The 20,538-nt window shown below is 37.3% G+C and overlaps 1 protein-coding gene across 2 annotated transcripts in view; it reads left to right on the top strand.

The window, feature by feature from the left end:
* The window catches only part of TMEM245 (transmembrane protein 245), a 76,131-nt gene extending 56,310 nt beyond the window's left edge, over window positions 1–19,821 (top strand). For both annotated transcript variants that reach the window (XM_057371037.1, XM_057371036.1), the window contains 4 exons: window positions 8,541–8,641; window positions 9,986–10,160; window positions 12,804–12,998; window positions 14,018–19,821. In XM_057371037.1, coding sequence (XP_057227020.1) covers window positions 8,541–8,641; window positions 9,986–10,160; window positions 12,804–12,998; window positions 14,018–14,063 — 517 coding nt within the window. In that variant the 3' untranslated portion in view covers window positions 14,064–19,821. The remainder of the gene's footprint in view (window positions 1–8,540; window positions 8,642–9,985; window positions 10,161–12,803; window positions 12,999–14,017) is intronic.
* The last annotated feature ends 717 nt before the right edge of the window (window positions 19,822–20,538 follow it).

Raw genomic sequence — 20,538 nt, 5'->3', positions numbered from 1 at the left:
AGTGCATAATGTGATTCTAAAACAGACAGTTCTGTTCTSTCTGCCCTGCAGGCTGGTACCAAACACATTGAGAGGCTACTAAGGACTCCTTGCTTTATGTGAGACAGTGCCGATATTTTGCCATTGGCTTCTTTCACATTCCAGATGGTGTCTTCTGTGTGTTCCAACAGCAGTTTGTCTTAGTGCAGATTTCTGGTTTGTAATTCTGTGGCTGCCCAGTGTTTTTTTTTAAGACTGAAAATATCTGTAAAYATGCAGAGGATGTGGATTAGTGCCTGTGTGTGTGGGACCACATTTAAACACATAAGCAGATTTTCTTGCAATTTTTAAGAATAATGTAACAACATTGCATCTTAGATGCTAGTCCCTCAAGTATGCGTTGCACTTAGGCTTTTGTATATATACACTACTTTTCTTTTACTACAGCACTAACTTTTGTGAAGTTATTTGTATGTCAGAACCTATTGGAATGAAAGTTTAGATGGTAATGACATGAATTGTATCACTGAGAGTGATGCCTAATTTACATCTGGAATTTAGCTCAGCTATTCRTTTTCTCTCTTTGCTTCTAAGGCAGGCTAACTGGAAGGGATGGAAAGACAAGRGTTGCTGAAAGACTTAWTTAAKATATAGGGAAAAGATCTTCCAACASGCATTTCTAAGAATAAATGTATATTATTAGAATTATTTTTAGTATGATGTTGCAAAGTTCTCTGCATATCTGATCATTCTTTGTGTGTGTATTTAATGTTGCAGTACATGTTACTATAACCTTGGTTAGATTTCTGCTATATGAAATACCGATCTATTGTAGTATAAGAAGACAGCATGAAGTCTTCTATAAAACTTCAGGATTTCCTGATATTTCAAAGATTTTACATCACAGCTTTAGCTTTTCACTTTTCCTTGAAGTTATAAGACTAATCCTTTGTCTCCACCAACATAACCAGTGAAAATACCCCTTTCTTTATGCTTGTGTTTTATAATTTTATAATWATAATCTGGATAGTCTGGGAGTTTCCTAACATAAGTCTGCAATGGATCTCCAGCAGTATTGACTCCAGCAAGCTGTTGCTTTCATTCATGAGCTTTTCAAGCTAAAACGAGAATCTAAAAGCATTTCTATCCTTGGAACTGGTGTGGAGAGTAATAAATATTAGTGCCAGTGCATGCTGGCAGCTGAGTAGGGCTGAAGGGAAGAGAGGCGCATATCTGAACAGAAGAATATTAAAGCCAAAGAAATGAGAAACTTTCCTCTAAAAAGCTGAAGTTTTCACTAAATAGATGAAAGGCTCAAAGCATGAGGGTGRTGGTAGTGCTGAGCTGGATTCATTTAGTCAAAGCTCCACAAAATGCTGTTAAACCAAAGTATAATTTTTCATATGCAGCAGGAGCAGTAAGCAGCCAGAGGGCTGAGAGATGACAAGGAGTGCTCAGCAACCATGTGGCTGCTGCAGGTTGTTGCAGAGGAGACGAAAATTGCTGCTGTTTTGCTCAGATCTGTGAACGTAAGTGGAGGGGGTCACATTGTAAAACCCTTCTTAGGGGTGAGTTACAGCAGACTCTTTCAGAAATGACGGTGGCTGTAGAAGGGCTTTTAGAAAAAGGACATTAAATGAGCAATAGGAAATGGTTGGGAGTGACTGATGTTAACTCACTATTGAAATCTTGAGGGCAAAATTAAAAAAATAGTTTTGGGGACTTACAAGTTAGTACCAAGAAGTACTAACTTGTAAGCTGGATATTGGTATGGTGAAGCTTAGTAGGAACTTAAGGACATAACAGCACCTGGTGAATATGATTTAGTTGCAAAGAATCAGTGGAGYTTTCACAGAAAGAAGTTCTGCCTTACTCCTCATGTTTTTTGAASTGTGGKCAAGCAAGACMCRTAATAAGTTCATCTGTCTGCTRTGTTCTACCAAAATTTAATGAAGGYTTTTTACARCATCTCTTTCCACAAACTTTCAAGGACAAAGGGTATTGTCTTCAAACAGGAATAGAGTAGGTTTAAATTAGATATTAGGAAGAAATTCTTTACTGTGAGAATGGTGAGGCACTGGAACAGGTTTCCCTGMGAAGTCATGGATGCTGCAGGATTATAGACAAACTCAGTTAGGAGACAGCAGTGTCTGGGAAATAAATGACTGATGAAATGTAGTGTAGATGAAAGTGATGCATGTGGGGGAGAGCCAGTCCTAACTTCACACATAAACTGATTACTGCTGTGCTGACTCTTATCACTTGGGAACTATATTTTCTGGTACACAGGCTAGCTCAGTGCTTGGTAATATTTAAAAAAAAAGTCTGCCAGGCATATCTAACCTTAAGATTTGTTCCCACAGACCTAKACAATAGAAACAGAATATTACTCACATTGTATGAAACTATGATTTGCCTATACCCTGAGTTACTGTGTGCCGTTCTGGTTCCTGCACCTCAGAAAGCTGGGATGGCAACAAGGCTGGTTAGAAAAATAAAGGCACGCATCAGTTTCTTTGTGAGGAATAACTGAGCTGGTTAGAACTCTTAGCCTGGAAGGAAAGGATGCTAGACAATTGAAGTTTGTGAAATCAGAACCAGTGTTAAAAGGATGACTGAGTTGGACTGCTTATGATTTCTTCTAGGATAAAAGCTTAGCATCACCAAAAAGCAAGCGTGCACTTTCTGAAAAATGTGTTAGTTCGTGCGCAGGCAGTAGGCATGGGCAACATCTTGTACAAGAGCACTGGGGTTGGCAGTAACTTGCAGGATTGAACAAGATGGCTAAGAAGAGATATTAGTTGAGGATTAGTTAACAGAAAGCCTGCATGAGGTTCATAACATCCCCTGAGGTACAAAGAGAGGTTGGAAGAATGTTCAGGGGTTAGTGGTGAATGGGTTTGTCCTATTTCTTTTGTTCCCTTAGCATCTGCTTCTGGACTCTGCTGGAGRTGGGATGCTGGCTAGACRAACCTTTGGTYTGAACAAGTTTGACTTTTTRTATGTTAYGTTCCAAGATCCRTTTTAAGARCAGTTAGGTGTTGCCCTTAGTAAAYATCATTTATTCATGATAAAAATCTGGAAATGTTAGAGGGAGGTGATTCAGAAATAACTGGTCCTTTGTCAAAGGAATAATTTTAAATCACATTTMCTAAAACAGGCCARAGAAGTAATTAAAAAATTAATACAAATACAGAAGCATTTTAAAGAAATAATCAGATGTAGAATTTCTTAGAGGTTGGACTACCTGTTAATTGTTGTTTTTCACAGCATGTAGACATTTCTCTGTTAGAGGAGAAAGTCTGTGTGCTACTGTGTCCTTCAGACTGGTTGCCCCTCTTTAATGGTGTTTTGATAAAGTCATTGGAGCCTCATYCTGCCTTGGGAGGTATATGTAATATTTGCATCAGTTATACCATCTGGAGGAACTATGCTTTGATWCAAGACTGTATCACTTAATGTGATTAGTGTCATTACTAGCCTGTGTTATGTTGGAGCTGTTTTGTTCAGTTGTATCATTCATGAGGAGAAATTAATTTCAGCAKCAAAACTGTTGAAATCCTGTCACGGAGTCATCTCTGAAAGTCATTTGCATATTTATATTGCTCCTGAGATGATGTTACTCTGTCAAGAAACACTTCCTGCCACTTCTGCTTTATTCATAGCTGGAATCTATCTTAGTGCTCTTTGCTTACTTTCATGTTTAATTTGAAACTGAAATATAAAGAGGGTCGTTTTTTTATCCCTAAAAGAACAGAACCCTTTAAGAGAGTCAAAGAACAGCTTGAGAGTTTTTTTTCAGAAGGACTTCTTTGAGTTGTTTCATTCTTCAATGTTCTCCTGACAATCACTGGAAATTTGGGGGATCATTGTAAAAGAATGCCTTGGTCTTTTTTTAAGATAATAGCTGTTACTGGCAGCTTGTCTTTTGCAACAGATCTTGGTGGTGTGTGAAGAAAAATGTTCATCACACACCACCAAGAGTTCTTAGTTTTTGAAGAACTGGGGTATGGCAGCATTGATGTCTTCTTGCTCTCCAGCCGTGTGTACTGGTTTCTTTCCTGGTGCAAATGCAGCTATTTCAGCCCCTGCTTATGAGTTGGATGGGGAGTAGAGACCTGAGCTATTTAGTTAAAACTAACACACCACAAAACCATTGTCAGCTGAATTCCTTGAAAATGTGTCATGGCACATAATGGAGACTGTGCTGGCAGGGAGACAGAGGAAGGATCATCTGGGACAGAAGTGAATCTTGAAAACAAGGAGAGTGCCTTTTTTGGGATGCTTCTGAGCTAACCTGAGCTAAAATAAATTGTGAAACCATGCTGTGAAGTTTTAGATGCATTTCCCTTGTACCTTGAACCCTCTTCTTTTAAAATGTGATGGTTGTATTCTCGAAACTGAATAGCTGAAGTATCTTAAAGCATCAKTTTGAATTAGCCTGCTCTCTACACAGAAAGGTTTTGCAACAAAGATACAGTACAATTCTTTYAGTGTATACTTGGAGAGTATGGGGAAAATACCAAACATCAGTGGTGTGAAGAAGATAGCAAAAGAGTGGAATTGTSTTTTTCTAACAGTATTTTTGGCTGAGGGTGTTTCTGTTAACCAAACTTGCATTTTAATTGGCTTGTAAAGTGTTTTGTGAGGAATTTGGGGAAATGCTATTTCTTGCAAAAATTTTCCAAGGAGGAATACCACTTTTGTCTAGTTTTGACTCTCATGYCCATTCACAAACCAGGATTATATGCCTTCACTACAAATGTAGTGTAGTAACCAGAAAATCCCTTTTCTGAACTTACGATATGCTTACTCTCATCTTTCTGGTAACTCAAATTTTCATTATTTCAGCCCATATGCTCTTCTTTCCTACAGTGCTCTGGGAATTGAGAGATCTAGAAAATCAAATTAACTTCAAGGTCAAAAAATCCATGATCTCAGCTGAAGGGCTCTTTTCAGCTGGGGTTGTTGCAGCATTAGGTGGAAATTTTTGAAATCTCATTGTATCAATAACAGTGAACAGACTTTACCTGCAGGSTTTGTGAATTCAGGTGGACATATATTTGATACAGACTGTAGCAGTCACTGAAGGGCAGCTCTGGAATTTTTATGGCAAATCAGTAGCAGAGAAAAAAAAATCCACTAAACCCCACAAAACCCATAAAATGAAAAGGTAGCCCTTTTCTTTGTGGAGTGTACAAGCAAATTCCCTAGCTGAGGGAAAGAATTTAGTAGAAAGAACTGTTATTCCCCCACCCCCCCCAAAAAAAAGTAGGCCAGCTGTGCATAAGTATTTCGTAGAAGTTTCTTCATTTTTAATCTGAGTAATGTGAAGCATGACCCATGTCCTCTGATTTTTATTTTTTTAATTTTACATGCTTTTCAAAGCTCAGTAAAATGGAATATGTGTGTCTAAGTATGCCTTATGCCAAATTGGCATGAAGTGCTCATAAATTACACATTTGCAGATGACAGCTCTTGCAGGTAAAGTGGTTCATCGGATACAGTGCCAAAGTGAGACGTGAGCAGCAATTGGATTTTCTGATTTCTGAAGCATACAATTACTCCTGTATATAAAGGGAAGCTGTATGTGTGCCAATAATGTATTGTGTGCCAGTAATGTATTAAGAGATGGAACTTACTTACTGTCATAATTACACCAGGAAGGTCTGCATTTTACAGATGGTAATAAATTCATGCAGCATTGGCCCTAGCACACCACATCATCTTTAAGGTCTAGTATCTCAGGTGSAGAGTAGCTGAAGGAAACTGCTGCTAAGGTTCTGGTTAGTGTCTTCAGAATTATTTTTTTGCTGCCTTAACCATGAAGCAAAAGAGATCTGAATTTCTAGAGACTTTAAGATACAATTTTTAGTTTTTGTGACAGTTACCAGAAAGTAACAAACACGAGTTTTCAGAGAGGTTAAAAGTTCTCCTGGTCCATGCCTGCCACAAAGTAGTATCCCCTGTCCCTTTTTTGACTTCAGTTGAGGCAGACACAAACCAAGGGGAAGGAGAGGAGGAGAATAAGACTTTGTGCCTCCTCCTGTTGCTTCCTGCTTGAGCACTGGCGCTTCCCAGCACTGTGTGATGCCTTCTCCTCTCCACTTATGTTAGAAGCTGTTATGTTAGAAGCACAGAGCCTGAGAGAAGCTGTGCTCTTCTGCAGTCTCTGAGGTGTGCATTGTTCAGCCATGGAAATATATTACATGTCAGCTTGCAGACTGGCATCCGACCAGGACTGCCTGTTAGTCCTGGAATAATTTTTCTGTTGTTCTACTAGTTCTGTCTTTGGTTACCATAATACACACTCTTCTTTTGTAGTCTCTCTGGGAAAATCTAAAATGACAACTTGTAGGTGGGTGTTTTAATTTCAAGTGAAGTTGATACTTCAGATACGTTTCTCATGCTAGAGGACTGTTTCACCTCTTATATACTGAAATGTAATTTTGGAGCATACATATAGAAATTGTTAAGACCTTGTTAGTTTTACTACAGTACAGAAAACACCTCTGGAAAAAAATTAGGAAATACCCAAGAACAATTATATAATATTTTTGGCAACAGATTCATTTGTGGCACTGTTGCTGTTTGATAAGAAAAATATTTACTTGAAGATTACTGTGCAGGTTCCTCTTAGGAAGATATTATGCTCGTATGATACTCTTAGAAAGAATAGACATGAGTTAAATGTCACAGAAAATGTAGAAAATTAAGACTTTTGAGTAGCTGAAGTATGAAAATACTTTGAATTTTTAATACAAACTCAGATTTAGCATTGTTACTATGGCCCTGGGTTTGGGGATTTTTCTCTCCTCCTTGCCAATTCTTTTTTATGTCTGGTCCTTATTTTCTTATAAGGAGAATATAAGTATGTCATTCTTCAAAATCTGTAGATGTTACATATTTTGGTCTGACTTTCTATTGTAATATTACAGAAATTTACTATGCTGAGAAGTATTGAGGCTTTTTTTTTCCTGAGGCCACCACATATTTGTAAATATTCCCTCCCTTTCTTTATGCACCATGTAATTCTTTCCTGTTAGAGTTCTTACCTCAAATCATTCTTTAACACTTGCTTTTTTTTTCTGTATTTTCCTTTTCACTCCTTTGGGGGAGGGGGGCAGAAAATGGCTGACAACAGTTGCTCTTAGTTAGACTCTTGAAAGAATTTTGTATTTTGAACAGTTAGTGTTGATRTGTGAGGTTTATTATGCACTGATAACTTCCAGTGAGTGATCTTTAAATAAGAGAATTTTGATTSTGAAGTCATTTAGGAGTCTAAAAGTGAGATCTTAGGTATGAAATAAAGGCAAAAATATTCACACTGCCTACAGAAATAATAATGGGGGTTGTGGCCAAAGAAACAAAAATTGAGAGTCTTGGAATTCTTGCTGGTAGTTCAGAAAATATTCTACCTAGTCGTCTGGTATCACAGAAGGTTTCTTTCCTTAAAGGCGTTATGGATTCAGTGGAGGAAGTAAACTGTGCTCTTATAGACTTTAGATCCAGAAAGGGCTGTTGTTCTTTTCTGATTGTGTTCCCCTTTAAAGTGCAATGAAAATCTTCCCACTCATTCTCTGGCTCAAACATTTCTGTTGTATGTCTTCCTGTCCTCTTTGCCCTCCTGCCAGAGTTCCCAATACTGCAAAGACACAATCAGCATGAGYTATAAATGGGAATTTAGCATCAGGAAACTTCACATGTGTCTTTGCTAAGAATCATGTATGTTCCACCTTTTCTRCAATGATGTAAACTGTTAGGACTGTTCTGAGTTGAGGAGCTATGGGGTACTTGAATTCAAGCTAAAACAGTTATTTGAGAAGTGAAGTTTCCCAAAATAAGGGTGAAAAACTGACATAATACAATAACAAGATTTAGSAGTTTGAGATTATGGTTTTTGTGACTGTAGACCTAAGGCAGGGGTTTCCAGTTCAGTCATGGATTACTCCACGTGTGTACATACACCCTAGTGCTGTAAAAATGTCACAGCACTYAGCTGCCTGTTTGCTGTCTCATGAAGCTGTGTGGTCATGCTGAAGAGAGGAGAACTTTGGATGTAGATTCAACAGGATTGAATTAGATTACCAGATTTACTATTTGGATTTTACGTAATGTAATAACCTAGTAAGCAAGCTAAAAGCTAGGGGAAGCCAATGGAAAAGGCCAGGTACAGAAATGTGGCAGATAAAGAAAATGAATGAACACATAGAAGTGGAAAGAAAAAGTACTTTGTATGTAGAATGGTGCTGCTTCTCATAGAAAAAAAAAGGTTATTTTTGATAGAGGATGTGATCTGATACTTGAGCAGTTTCTTTCAAGGAATTTATCCCTGGAACCCATTGTTTTTTATGTCTAAATTCCTTGAATGACAGATGTAGTGGATATTTATTCTTCTCAGAGGGAACAGATGCATAAAATGTTCAGTGCTACATTTTGAGACGCGTTATTTGTTGCACTGATGACTGTTCAGTTTTTCAAAGCAGCTTGTGTGTATATCTTCACAGTTCCCGGAAATCTCTTTCTGATAAAAATTAACAGAGTTTCTTTGATCATTTTAGAGGTGTATTTGATGCTTCCCTCAAAATGGCTGGGTTCTATGGACTCTACACTTGGCTGACTCACACTATATTTGGGATTAAYATAGTCTTCATACCATCTGGTAAGAATTTGAATGATTATATTTATAAATAATATTGCATAATTATTTATAGTACAAAATCWGAAGTATTAAATGTACTGGCAAGCTTAGTCTGGTCTTAGAGAATATGGCTGTGGGTAGGGTGGAGAGAAGGCCCTGATTGCTGTCTTAGCTCTGAGCCTTGCCTTTTTCTGTTTTCACAACACATTCCCTGCCAGCAATTTTACTTCCTCTGTTTTGTTTGCTGGATGTAAATCCTTCTCCCTTGTATTCAATCCAAATCTTTTCAGGTTTTGACTTCATTCTGTCCGTCCTGGCTTCTGTTTCTTTCACAGTTGAATGGTGCTGATTTTTCAAGATGCTTAAATGCAAGAAGATGTGATATCATGGAAATGCACAATAGAGTCATGCTTCTTGTTCTCAGTACTGCTTCCTGACTGTATTACCAGYCTCTGGTTTTCTTTTATTCTTTAATCTTAGTTTTGGAAATGGCTGGACAGTTTTTCAGTAAAAAACCTTCTCTTCCATTTTTATCCCTCTTCATCTAAAAGAATAGTAATAATAGTAATTGAAAAACATTTTTGTGCAAGGAAACATAAGGGGAAGGAAGCTATAAAGCAGCAAGCCCCAGTATAGTAAGGAATGGGTGTATGATAAAGTGCAACTACCTTAAGGGCATTGATTGTCCCTAGACTTACCTAGAAGGCTATTGGTCTTTTTTTTCTTTTTTTTTTTTTTCCAACTCCACACAAACTCTTAAAAGCTTTTGCTTTCTGGTTAATGAGACCAATGCAAATACCCCACTTAATTGTGTTTTGTATTACATTTATTCCTGGTGCATTAAATTATAGTGACAGCAGAACTGTATTGGTTTAGATTATAACAGGTCTTTGTATCATGAGAAGGTTGTGCACCTGTGTGCACACATTGCATACAGAGGTATGTAAGTTGCAAGTGTCATGTTTGCTGCTGTCTCACTTTTATGTAGTAAGTTAGAGTGAGACTTAGGCTCATGTGCTTTCCTATACAGTTGCTAATTTGAAATTATATAAAAGTTTGAAAGGTACATGATTGGTATAACTTCAAATTTTTCTAGACTGGTGCATCTTTTGAAGCAACTCCTTATGACTGTCAGTTGGTGAAGCTCTTCTGTAAGAAGAATGGTGTCATTTTCTTATTTCCTACACCACAGCTATAAAACACCTCATGATGCTTATTCAATGCTTCGTTTGCARCAATTGATGGAAGTGGAGTTGATGGAAGTGGGATTTACTGGTGTGGCAAAAGTGTCAGAATGTAGCTRTAAATATATTTGTGAAATATGTTTCTATGGTCTTTTTTCACTTCTGCTTCTGTGTGCTCTAGCATTAGCAGCAATCCTTGGAGCAGTGCCATTTCTGGGGACATATTGGGCAGCGGTCCCTGCAGTCCTGGATTTGTGGCTTGTGCAAGGACAGGGATGCAAAGCTGTTTTGCTCTTGGTTTTTCACCTCTTGCCAACCTATTTTGTAGATACAGCCATTTATTCAGATATATCAGGGTAAGTACGTTGAACACTTTTTAAAATTACCATTGTAAAAATGATTGACAATCACTGATGCCTTTAACTAAATTCATTTTTTGAGGGGTGCAAAGCAGTATTTTCAAGCACAGGAATAACATAGTAAGAAATCTTACTGGCCTAAGTGCCTTCATTTTCCCAGGACTCTTTTCTGTGAACTTTGACACATCAGAGGTCTTAAACTCAACATCAGCAAGATGAACTTTTACAGTTGGGACTGTTAGAATTAGTTAATGTTTTGTATTTATGTAGTTCTTGACTGAAGGTGTGTAGCATTTCCTTTATATCGCCCAATACCAGATGATGCTGCAAGCAAATAAAACCATGAGCTAGTTAGTTAGGGACCTAAAAAAAAAAAAAGTTTAATTTCTCAGAATTCATTTTGAGAATTTTGAGGATTATTTTGTTGTATCTCCATACTCCAGCGCAAACTCGAAATAGGCTTCTACTCAGACAATAGCCAGTGCCATTTTCCTACTGTGGGAGGTAGGCACATTTCTTGAAAAAACTGAGTAGGTGTTTGGCTGCCTCTTTTGACTTGAATTGTCTCTTGATTTCAGCTTTGAGTTTGTACACAGAGAAACTAACTGCAAATGGTGGAGACAAAGTCAATGTTTGCGGTTGTGTGTGGGATGCAAATGAAATGTTCACTGACATTTTGTGCCACTGAAATAYCTCTTGAATCCCTTCATGCAGCTGGGACTGGAAGACAGAGCAGCACAATTAAACAGAGCTGGCAAAGACATGAACAGTCAAGTTTCATATGTATGAGACCTGATCACAGCCGTGTATAATATTGGTATCAGGGTRTACTTCTCTAGTTACTGTTTCAGTCCTGGTCATCAGAAACAATCCTAGTAAACTGAATCAAGGACTTCATGGTCCAGACTTAGTTACATGCTGATTTATGCTGATTTTTATTACAGGAGAGTTAATGTAGAATGAGGACATAAAGTGTTTTTCAGTTCTGTGTTGTTAGAAATTWATATTTTTGTTCACTAAATATAATTAGACTGAACAGAGAGTACCCAATGATAATATGCCTAATATTGATGCTAATTTTCGTAGACTGTGGCTCTAGTTATTTTGCATTAATTAAAGCTAACARGTGAAGTATGATCAAATTACATTTTTTTCCAACAATAAATCAGATAAATTTAAGGCTAGTAGCTATTTAAATAACCAATAATTCTTCTGATTACTAGAATACTTTYTTTTCTTGGCCTGTAGAGGATGCAGACTCTGTTTACTGTCCAGAAAATATATGAAGAAGGAATAGATTTTCTGACAGTAAAGGAAAATTGTATTCCTCCCAATAAATTGAACAGTAAGCATCATGCTGTCTTGCAGATTAGATAAAACCTATTTGAAATAGCTATAATTAGGTTATGCAGGGTTTTCTAAATGGATTACCTTTGTACTGTAGTCCTATTTCATCAAGTGATCTGCTGTTTAATTTAAAAAAAACTAGCCAAAAGAAACTGATACAAATGCTGGGAAAAAAATTGAAGTTTTTAAAGATTTGTTATTGGAGAAACATAAAATTTTAAGGTCAAGTTAGTCCCCTCAGGAAAGCAATCTGGTCCTGCCAGTAGSTTAAGTTTGATCTAGGTGAGACATGATTAAGGTGTGTATGATTTAATAGGTCATGTTTYATGACCTCTCTTTGCACTCAGTTGAGATGAAGACAAAGATTTAAAATTTGGGAGTTGAGTGGAAATGAGGACCACAGTAGAAACCTCAGGAATTGCTGGAACTGTGAACTGACTGGTATTTTCTATGTATTACACTCAGAATTTAGAGGAACTTCCTGAGAGTTGTGTGCTAGGTTTCAGCTGTAGTTTTTTAATACAGTTCTGTAATGGTGTCATTATTTTAGGTATAAAGACTGAAGAATGATGAGCAGGTTTTGTGTAAATGCTGTTGGTAGGATTCACATGTTGCATGTAAACTGAGACACAGAAAATAAAAATGGTGTGGTTTATTGCTGCCAAAAAAGCTCTGCTGCCCCCAACTTTTCAGTAAATATTAATATGTTCTTTGAAGTACGGTTTTGTTTTTTTCATCTGAAAATATTAAAAGCCAGTAATAACAAGCAATCTGAGAGGCTTTTTTATAACAGAATGAGAAGACACGGATATTTCTTTAAAGACTGTATGGTAGCTGTTCTTTGAAAGATGCTGTCAGCATGTAACTGAGTCTTTAAGGATCAGGGGTGCTCATAGTATGTTGCTGATTGTGTTAAAATTTAACAGTTCTTGACCATAAAACATGAACAGTCTGTGTCACAAACCATATTTCCATTCTCAAAATGGAAATGTTTTTGCTATTAAGTCCTTCAGACATTCTTCAGCAGATGTCTATAAAGTAACTGCCCCATTGTGGATATTAGCAGTGTTCCATGCTGCAGTGGTGTTTGATCTGTTGTGCAAACAGAGAGCAGAATACACTTGGAACATTTGTGCAGTTCAGACAGCACAGCAGTTTGTAGTGTAAATATGGGTAGCCACAGCTAGCTGTGTCATTTCCTAAGCTCAGTAAAATTTCATTATTAATTCACATTTCATAATTGATAATGTTCTGCTTGTTGTTCTTAATTTAATCTCGTTGTTCTTGTGGCAGAGGTGGTCACCCTTACCTGACAGGCCTTGCAGTAGCTGGCGGAGCCTATTACCTGGGGCTGGAAGGGGCCATCATAGGACCAATTCTGCTTTGTATACTTGTGGTGGCTTCCAACATATATAGTGCCATGTTGGTGAGTCCAACAAACTCTGTGCCCACTCCATCACAAGCAACGTGGCCGCTACAGATTTACCGGTGAGCTGTAAATGTCTTACTTGTATGAATTCTGTTTTCACACACGTCAGTGTATGTATGTATGGGTGTAGAGAAGGTGTGCCTGGGCTTTATGTTAGAGCGTGCACTCACATCTGCATGAGTGTTTGTAGTATTGAAGAGGATTCAGCTGTCCCATATTGTAGAAATAAAAAGTATGGTTAAGTAGAACATTCACTGGAACATGTACACTGGAAGTGTTTGTTTCATGTCTCTCAGCCTCTTAAAGAAGGCTCATTTAGAAAATTCACTGATAATACCTTTGTGTCCTATAATTTATATTTTGCTGTTGTGCTAGGAGATGATGTTTGAAGCTGTTATTCATGGATATCTAATAAGAGTTCATTGCCCTTAATAAGGGGCCTGCCCAAAAATACTTCATTTTTGTGTCCTAATATACAATACTGCAAAATATGAACATACCTAGATTTAAAAATTATGATAACGTTGTATGCCATTATTCCATCAAAAGTATGGTCCTTAGTAATGTCATTATTGAAGTTACAAAATGTGTAAAATAGAAATATATCTTTAAACTGTACAGTTAGGAATGGGATAATTATAGTAGTACAATTAGGAATAAACTCCTAATTGAATAAATACTTAAAACTGTAAATCACATTGCGACAATAYTAAYGACAGTAGCTATTTTAATGATTCTACTCTCTTGTTAAATTATATAGCATAGCTCGTTAAACATGTATCTTAAAGAGGGTTMTTTGCTTGTCAGAAATCATCCTTTGCTTTATTCACATGAATAGTGTCSTCTACTTTTATCTCAGTAATTTAGGAGAAAAACCACTAATTAGACCTGTCTGTAGTCACTGGCTTGTAAAAGTTACGTTCCAGTTGTCCTATATGACATAGAGCTTTCCACAGAACACAAAAAAATCCTCATGTGTGTTGGTTTCTCCTTTATTTTATAGAAAACAATTATTTGAAATCACTGGGCAGATTTATGTCTTACTTTTCACTGTTCTTTTCCTCCCCCCATCCCCCAGGTCACCTAGAGAGAGTCCTGAGGAGATAAAAATGTCTGCRGAGTGAGGGAGGTGCTGTGCTGCGCCTCTACAACGTGAGGGAATCGCTGTCTTCTGTCTTGGGTTCACAACAGCCATGGCCTTCTGTCCCTTCCCAGCTGTGCCTGGGGGCAGCTCACAGGGAAGCATTGCTTGGGTTTTAGGAGCAAGCACTGGAACATCTGCTGGCCTTACATTATTGTGCACTTTGCCTCTTCGAGAGGGAATATCTACTTYCCATGGCTTTGCATACCAACACGCAGTCGGCTGCCTTGTTGAAGACTTTGAAGACCTTCTGTCTTATCAAAAGAATAGTTAAGAGGACAGGTACATCCACTGGAGTCATTATCTTACCTGCTAAAATTACTAACTCGGCTTTTATTTATTAGTTTTTTGTCCTATTAAATTGTAGTAGCTTTAAAGAAAGCTGTAATTCCAAAATATTTATTTTTTGTTAATCTGGTGGCAAAAGAAGTACAAACCACTCATTGTGAAGTGRAAGTATAATATAATAGTTTGCTGCTCCTCAAGGTATTTCTTTATAAGCTTCAGCCATCATCTGTAACTCATAATTACACTTTAATATTGTTCTCATACATGCACTGAAATTAAATGTTGTTGGAGACTGGTATTTTTAATACCTTCCTGAAATTAATAGAAATACAAACTGTTAAATGTGGTTTTTCCTCTTACTGACATAGGAGGACTTGTTTAAATAATTTAAAGCTTGCTGCAAATTCTGAGAATAATTTGTAGTTTACCTACCCTCCCAGTGGAGTCATCTGGTCAACTAATTTAATCAAAGGCCTTCAGTGTTTTCAGACAGTTGTAATGTGGGATGGTCACATCTCCTTCCAGTAACTGGAAGAAGTTTAATGGGGATTGTTTAATGYTGGTTTTCAAATGCTGTGTCTGAGYTCAAGTAACTTTTTTAACAARTTTTGTTAGYGGATAGAAAGGGGAGAGAGCCTGGATTTTGSTTTAGTTCAGCTTGTGGCTTTTTAACCTTATAAGCCTCTGGCCAAATAGCTTACTRAGATATATCTTAATATATTAAGGTATATCCTATTAATAAACAAGGATCTTAAATTTCTGAAATTATATATTGCCTAGGTCACAGCATCAAAAMCTCTAGTGTTTTTCTTCCATAGGTAATTTTGCTTAAATTTCAGTTTTGGTGACATTTAAGGCCTTTTGTATTGATTGTCAAAACATTTTGACACAATGGATCTATACAAATGGATCCTTTTTGTAAATGGTAAGTGGAGTTTTTTGGTAAATATTTCCTACTTGCACAGGTTTTCCACAAATCCAGTGAGGCCCTGGGTACAAAGTAGCAGATGTATTCTCTTAACCAAAGAACCACCCTTCAGTTTCCAGTAACTTGAATTGATTTTAGAGTTTGGTAGATAATGAGCTGTACAAAATGCAGGCATGCCTTGTATTTATTGTTGATAGTAATGCAATGTTTGAAACAAAGGGATGTTCTCCAGGGATAAGGATATCTAAGATGTGYGCAAAATCAGTTTGCAGTACCTAAGATGTTTGTTTCACTTGAGTTGCAGGAGGGCTGATTTGGAAGGTTCTTCTTTTCATGACACTGTATGTATTTTTACATTGTTTCTAAAARTACATTGCCGTGGAAAGTGATTGGAAAGTTCTCTCTGATGCTGAGTAAGGAAGAAACTCCTGCTATAGATTTGCAATAAACAGGCTGCCTATTAAGACACAAATAATCTGCCTCTTGGATTCTCAAAATGAGCTGCTGCAGTTTTACTGATGGAATGTCATGTTTTAGGTCAGKGGGGTTGAGTATGCTGTTTGTGCAMATTTGTAGGGATGTGCTTGAGGGACAGACTTGGTCTTCATTTAGTGTGACTCAGGTTCATCAAAATATGGAAACATCCCATTTGATTTTTCAAAATCTGAGAGATCTACACATCACTTTCAACTAACTGAATAAGAATGTGTGGCTTGAATCAAGTATCTGTTTTATCTCCTTGATTTGTGGCTCACAAAAAAATCTTAAGTGAAACACATTTGTATTACTGTTGCTGGCTAGGGTGGAGGATGTGGAAAAACCTGAGGCTGTCCTGAAATAYTCCTGCAACATTCTAACCAGCTTGMATGAAACMGCCATGATAATTAGGGAACTTCTTTATTGTATTACTTAATTTGTTCATGGTTTTGCACTGAATTGTTGTGTTCTTGTTGTAGCTTGTTGTAGACAGCATTTAAAGCACCTCTTTGCTCACAGGTCAAGGCGTTTCTTGTCCACATTTGCTATCCCATTTTCTTAGACAATCTTTCATGCTCCTGTGATACTCAACATAGTCATTTTAAAGAGTTGCTATAAAGCATTTTGTTTGGTTTTAAGTTTTCTTCTTCCCTTTCAACCAATTGCCTTACAACARAGAAGGGCCTCTGCTATGAAGACTAAAATAACAATTGAGACACAGTTAACTTCAGTAATGGCAAATGAGTAAAATTGCCTAAGATGCATTGCTCCTTTGAAATGCTCCTTTCCCAATGTGAAATTGTTTTATATAGAAAATTTGTATGTGATGGACTGTTGTTAGTTCTCCTTTGAAATGAGGCTTCATTTTGTTTCTGTTCCAAATCCAGCTCGGACTTGCAATGAAGAACCATTCATAGTACATCCTTACTCAGTAAATGTAGCTTCAGGAGCTCATGCTGTGTGCTGTACCTGATTGAGGAACCAGCTGTGTAGCTCAGTAATGGTGCAGTAACACTGTACTGCCAAAAAGAAAGGAAAAACAAGGAACAAAATGACCAATAGCATCTTCTTAGAATAGGAGCTATTCACTGATTTTCACCATATTTAGGAAAAAAAACAAAACAAAATACCGCCTTATGAAAGGGCATGCTTTGATTATTTGAATTTTGTGTTTAGTAAGTGTCTGATTACCAGCAGAAATAGAAGACCTTGTCATTGTGTGTTAAGCAATCTGTGTTATTTTCTGAACAGACTCAGCCTCTTCAAGAACAGTTCAGTTTAGATCAGTTTCACATTAATGTGAAAATAATCAAACTGGTCATTTTGACTTCTGGTCTTCGTAAAGTGCCAGTTCTTGGTTATATTGCCTCATCTGTGAAAACAACCAGCAGTTTGGTGGGATAAGTTTTTAGTACATAGACTGTAGCTTTCAAAAAAACCAACCCAACTCACCCCCACCTCCAAGACCCCACAAMAAACAGCCAAACAGCAAAAAAAGCCCTCCCCTTCTCTGCACTGCCGTTTGCTTAGGAGAGACCATCTTTTCTGTAATGCTTGTAGGCAAGAAGTTGATGGCATTCAGCTTGACTGTAAACAGTCATTCCAGGAGCTGGTACTTCCTAAGTGTGTTTAGTACATTTAGTGTTCAATAATTTAGAGTTCAGAAGGGAATGCTCATAGTAATGCARGACAATGTGGTCTCATTGTATAGTGAAATTCAGCTGTGCTGGTTTTTATCATTCTCTTCTGGGAAATCAGGCTTGTTGCAATTAAATATTGTGCCAAAGGGCTGGTGCTGTTTCTGGCACTCGAGTCTGAGTTAGCCTGTCCTTCCTGTTCCTTGGCTGAACACTGCTGTAGCAGAGCTGGCAGAGGTGACTGTGTGCCTGTTCACAGCCCAGCACATGAACTTCAGGTCACTCCAAATACAGGCTTAATTGGATCCATGAAGCAACAAACTGCAGTGGGCAAGAATCTGGCACTCCTTCATTTTACTAGCCTTTCTGCAATATGGTGGCTTTCAGGACAGATACATCATGACCAGTTGGGAGCAGAAATGACTTACTTTGAGAGGCTTTTAAAAAAACAGTTTAACATTATAATACATATGATGCACATTTTTCAGTCATTGATACCCATGTCTCTAACAATGGAGACAGCAGTCAGATCTTTCCATGCATGGTGCTGCATGTGTATGTGCAGCAGATTATCTGTGGTACAAATAGTCTAGTTTAATTTCAAGGGCTCTGGGGCTTCTCTTAAAGACACAAGGAAGGAGGATATAGTGGATGTGTGTTTTGTCAGTGATTATTGGAATAAAAAATCCATAATCTGTTTAATTAAAGAAAAAAGCATTGTTCAGGGAAAATTGGATGCTGTCTCCAGTATTATCCATTGTGGGTATCAGCACAACTTTTGAAATAGGTATATGGCTGCAGTGTTAAACATTGTTTTTCAGAAAGCCTRAAAAGGCAAAGCTGGATGAAATTGTTCTCTGGTAAAAGCAGCAGCTGAGTTGCTATGCTGCTGATCCCTAGTGCTGGGAATACTGCAGTTTTACCTTTACTCTGGACCTGATACACCAAGGATGGAAAAATACCATTATTCTGCTGAGATTCCATAGCTTTGCATCGTTGGTAGTGGACGTTTCCACAGCTGCCTTTATTCAAACATTWTGTTTATATTGACTTAAATCTGCCACTGCAGATAGTGCCACCTTAATGGATGCTACCTTTGGAAATGGCTGTGATTTCCTTTGAGGGTACTCAAAGGGGTTGAGATTGGAATTAGCCTTCATTATCTTTAATAGCAGAGGTAGCATTCTTCTAGAGATGCAGCTGCTTACCTTCAAGTTTGCACTTTTACACAAGAAAATTGATTTCCGAGATAATCTTTGTTGAGTGACAGCTGACATCTCTTAAATCCATGGATGCATCATCTTTATAAACTCTCTATTRACTTGTATTAAAAAAGGGTTTCTTCTTAGTGTTATTTCCTGTACTTTTTGCTGAAGCAAACTTTGACAATTTCCTTATTGTTTATGTTTCTACAAAACTAAAATCACTTAAAACTATTGACAAACCTTAGGGAGACTTGATCTTTAACCTGGTATTGTTCATCTGTCAGTTTTACTAAGGTACCTTAATGCTTTATGGTAAAATTCTCTAAAATTGCTTTTAAGTGATAAAGTTGGAAATGAGAAAAAAAAAACAATGTGGAAAATTAATTTGGTGTTTTGAAAYAAGAAACAATGCCACAAGTCATAAGCATATTCAGGGATTCTACATTGGGTTTGTAAATGTATATATTGATATGCAGTGTTATATAAATATTAGCAGTCTCTGTCCTATTCAGACTTTACTGAAATTTTGTCCTTTTTAAAAAAAATAGGATATCTGAGAAGAAAATAGTGCCTGTATATAAAGAAAACAAGCAACATTTTCTWCAATTCATGTTTACTTGTTACAGATTGAGGAAGAGCCAATCAAATACTGACAGTGTGACTACTACTGTTTTATTGTAGTTCRTATAAAGTAGGGAGAAGCTGCTAGTAATGCATTACTGAAAGATTTCTGTTCCTGGAAGTATTTGCACACATCCTCCTAAGAGCTGCCAAAATTAATAGGTCATGAAATACATCTTCAGTTCCTCAGTCTCTTAACCTTATCCACACCTCCTCTGGTGTCTTGTTTGAAATATGGTTTAGTACATGTGGGAATTGCTTCACCCCCTTCTGGGAATCGATTCCAGGACTTGAAGGCATGCTTTCAGTATCTATACTGAAATAGTGCATCCAATTCAGGAAGGATGTGCTAACTGGAAGTAATCCCTGATCTGCTCTGCATCTGGATGGACTTGGACAACTAGAATTCATGTTGCATTGAATTGGAAGTTCATTTGTTAATGTAAGTACTGTTTGGTGACGCCAAAGCCAGGTTTGAGTGAGAAGCAGGTCAAATTTGCTTGCAGCAGGGTGCATCTGCAAACTCATGAAGCAGAGTGAGTGCTCTAGCATCTATATATGTATCTATATATATATATATGTATGTATGTATGTATGAAAAAAAAAAAAAAATTAGAGTGATGGTTTTAAAGCARAAAGTTGGTTTCTTCTCCTGGCCTCACTTTTTACCCATTAGAGTGGCATGTACAGTAATCCTATGATGACCTAAAGTCAAAGAAACTTTTATGATATTGGTGTAGATTAAATGTCAGAGGCATCACAAAGATGAAAAGTAGAACTAGGCTAAGAACTGGCATCTAGGTAATAAGGTTGGAAAAACAAAATCCCAGTCTTCACTACTCTTTCTGCGAGTCTCAGCCTAAACCTTTTTCTGATATCAATAAAAATTACTTTTGTGTTGTTCATAACTTACTGTCTGTGTGGATCAGTGTTTTCAGTTTCTCAACTGTCATCATAAATATATTTGGCAAGCATTCAATGTGTTCAGATTGTTGCCTTTAAAAACAGATATTCTGTGTGTCAGTGATGATTGGAAACCAACTTTTTGTATCAGTATTTAGGTGACATACATATATATATGTATGCTAGCTAGTGTTTGATGTTTTGGTTGGAAGACCTGAGAAGGTTGGGGGATTTTTTCCCTTTTGGGAAATTTCACCAAATCAAATCCAAAGAAACTTTTGACATCTTATCCTGAGACTGGCTACACCCTACTCAAACCTAACAGCAGATGTTTTGCATTACAGAGCGCAGTTTGTTCTAAAGTGTGTGTTCCTACCAGGCCCCATGGGGATTTGGAGC

The sequence above is a fragment of the Malurus melanocephalus genome, unplaced genomic scaffold, assembly GCF_030028575.1.
Source record: "Malurus melanocephalus ecotype Western Australia unplaced genomic scaffold, MMel_1.1 scaffold_138, whole genome shotgun sequence".
NCBI lineage: Eukaryota > Metazoa > Chordata > Aves > Passeriformes > Maluridae > Malurus > Malurus melanocephalus.
Note: the sequence above shows the minus strand (reverse complement) of the source record. Positions and strands in the feature narration are given on the sequence as shown.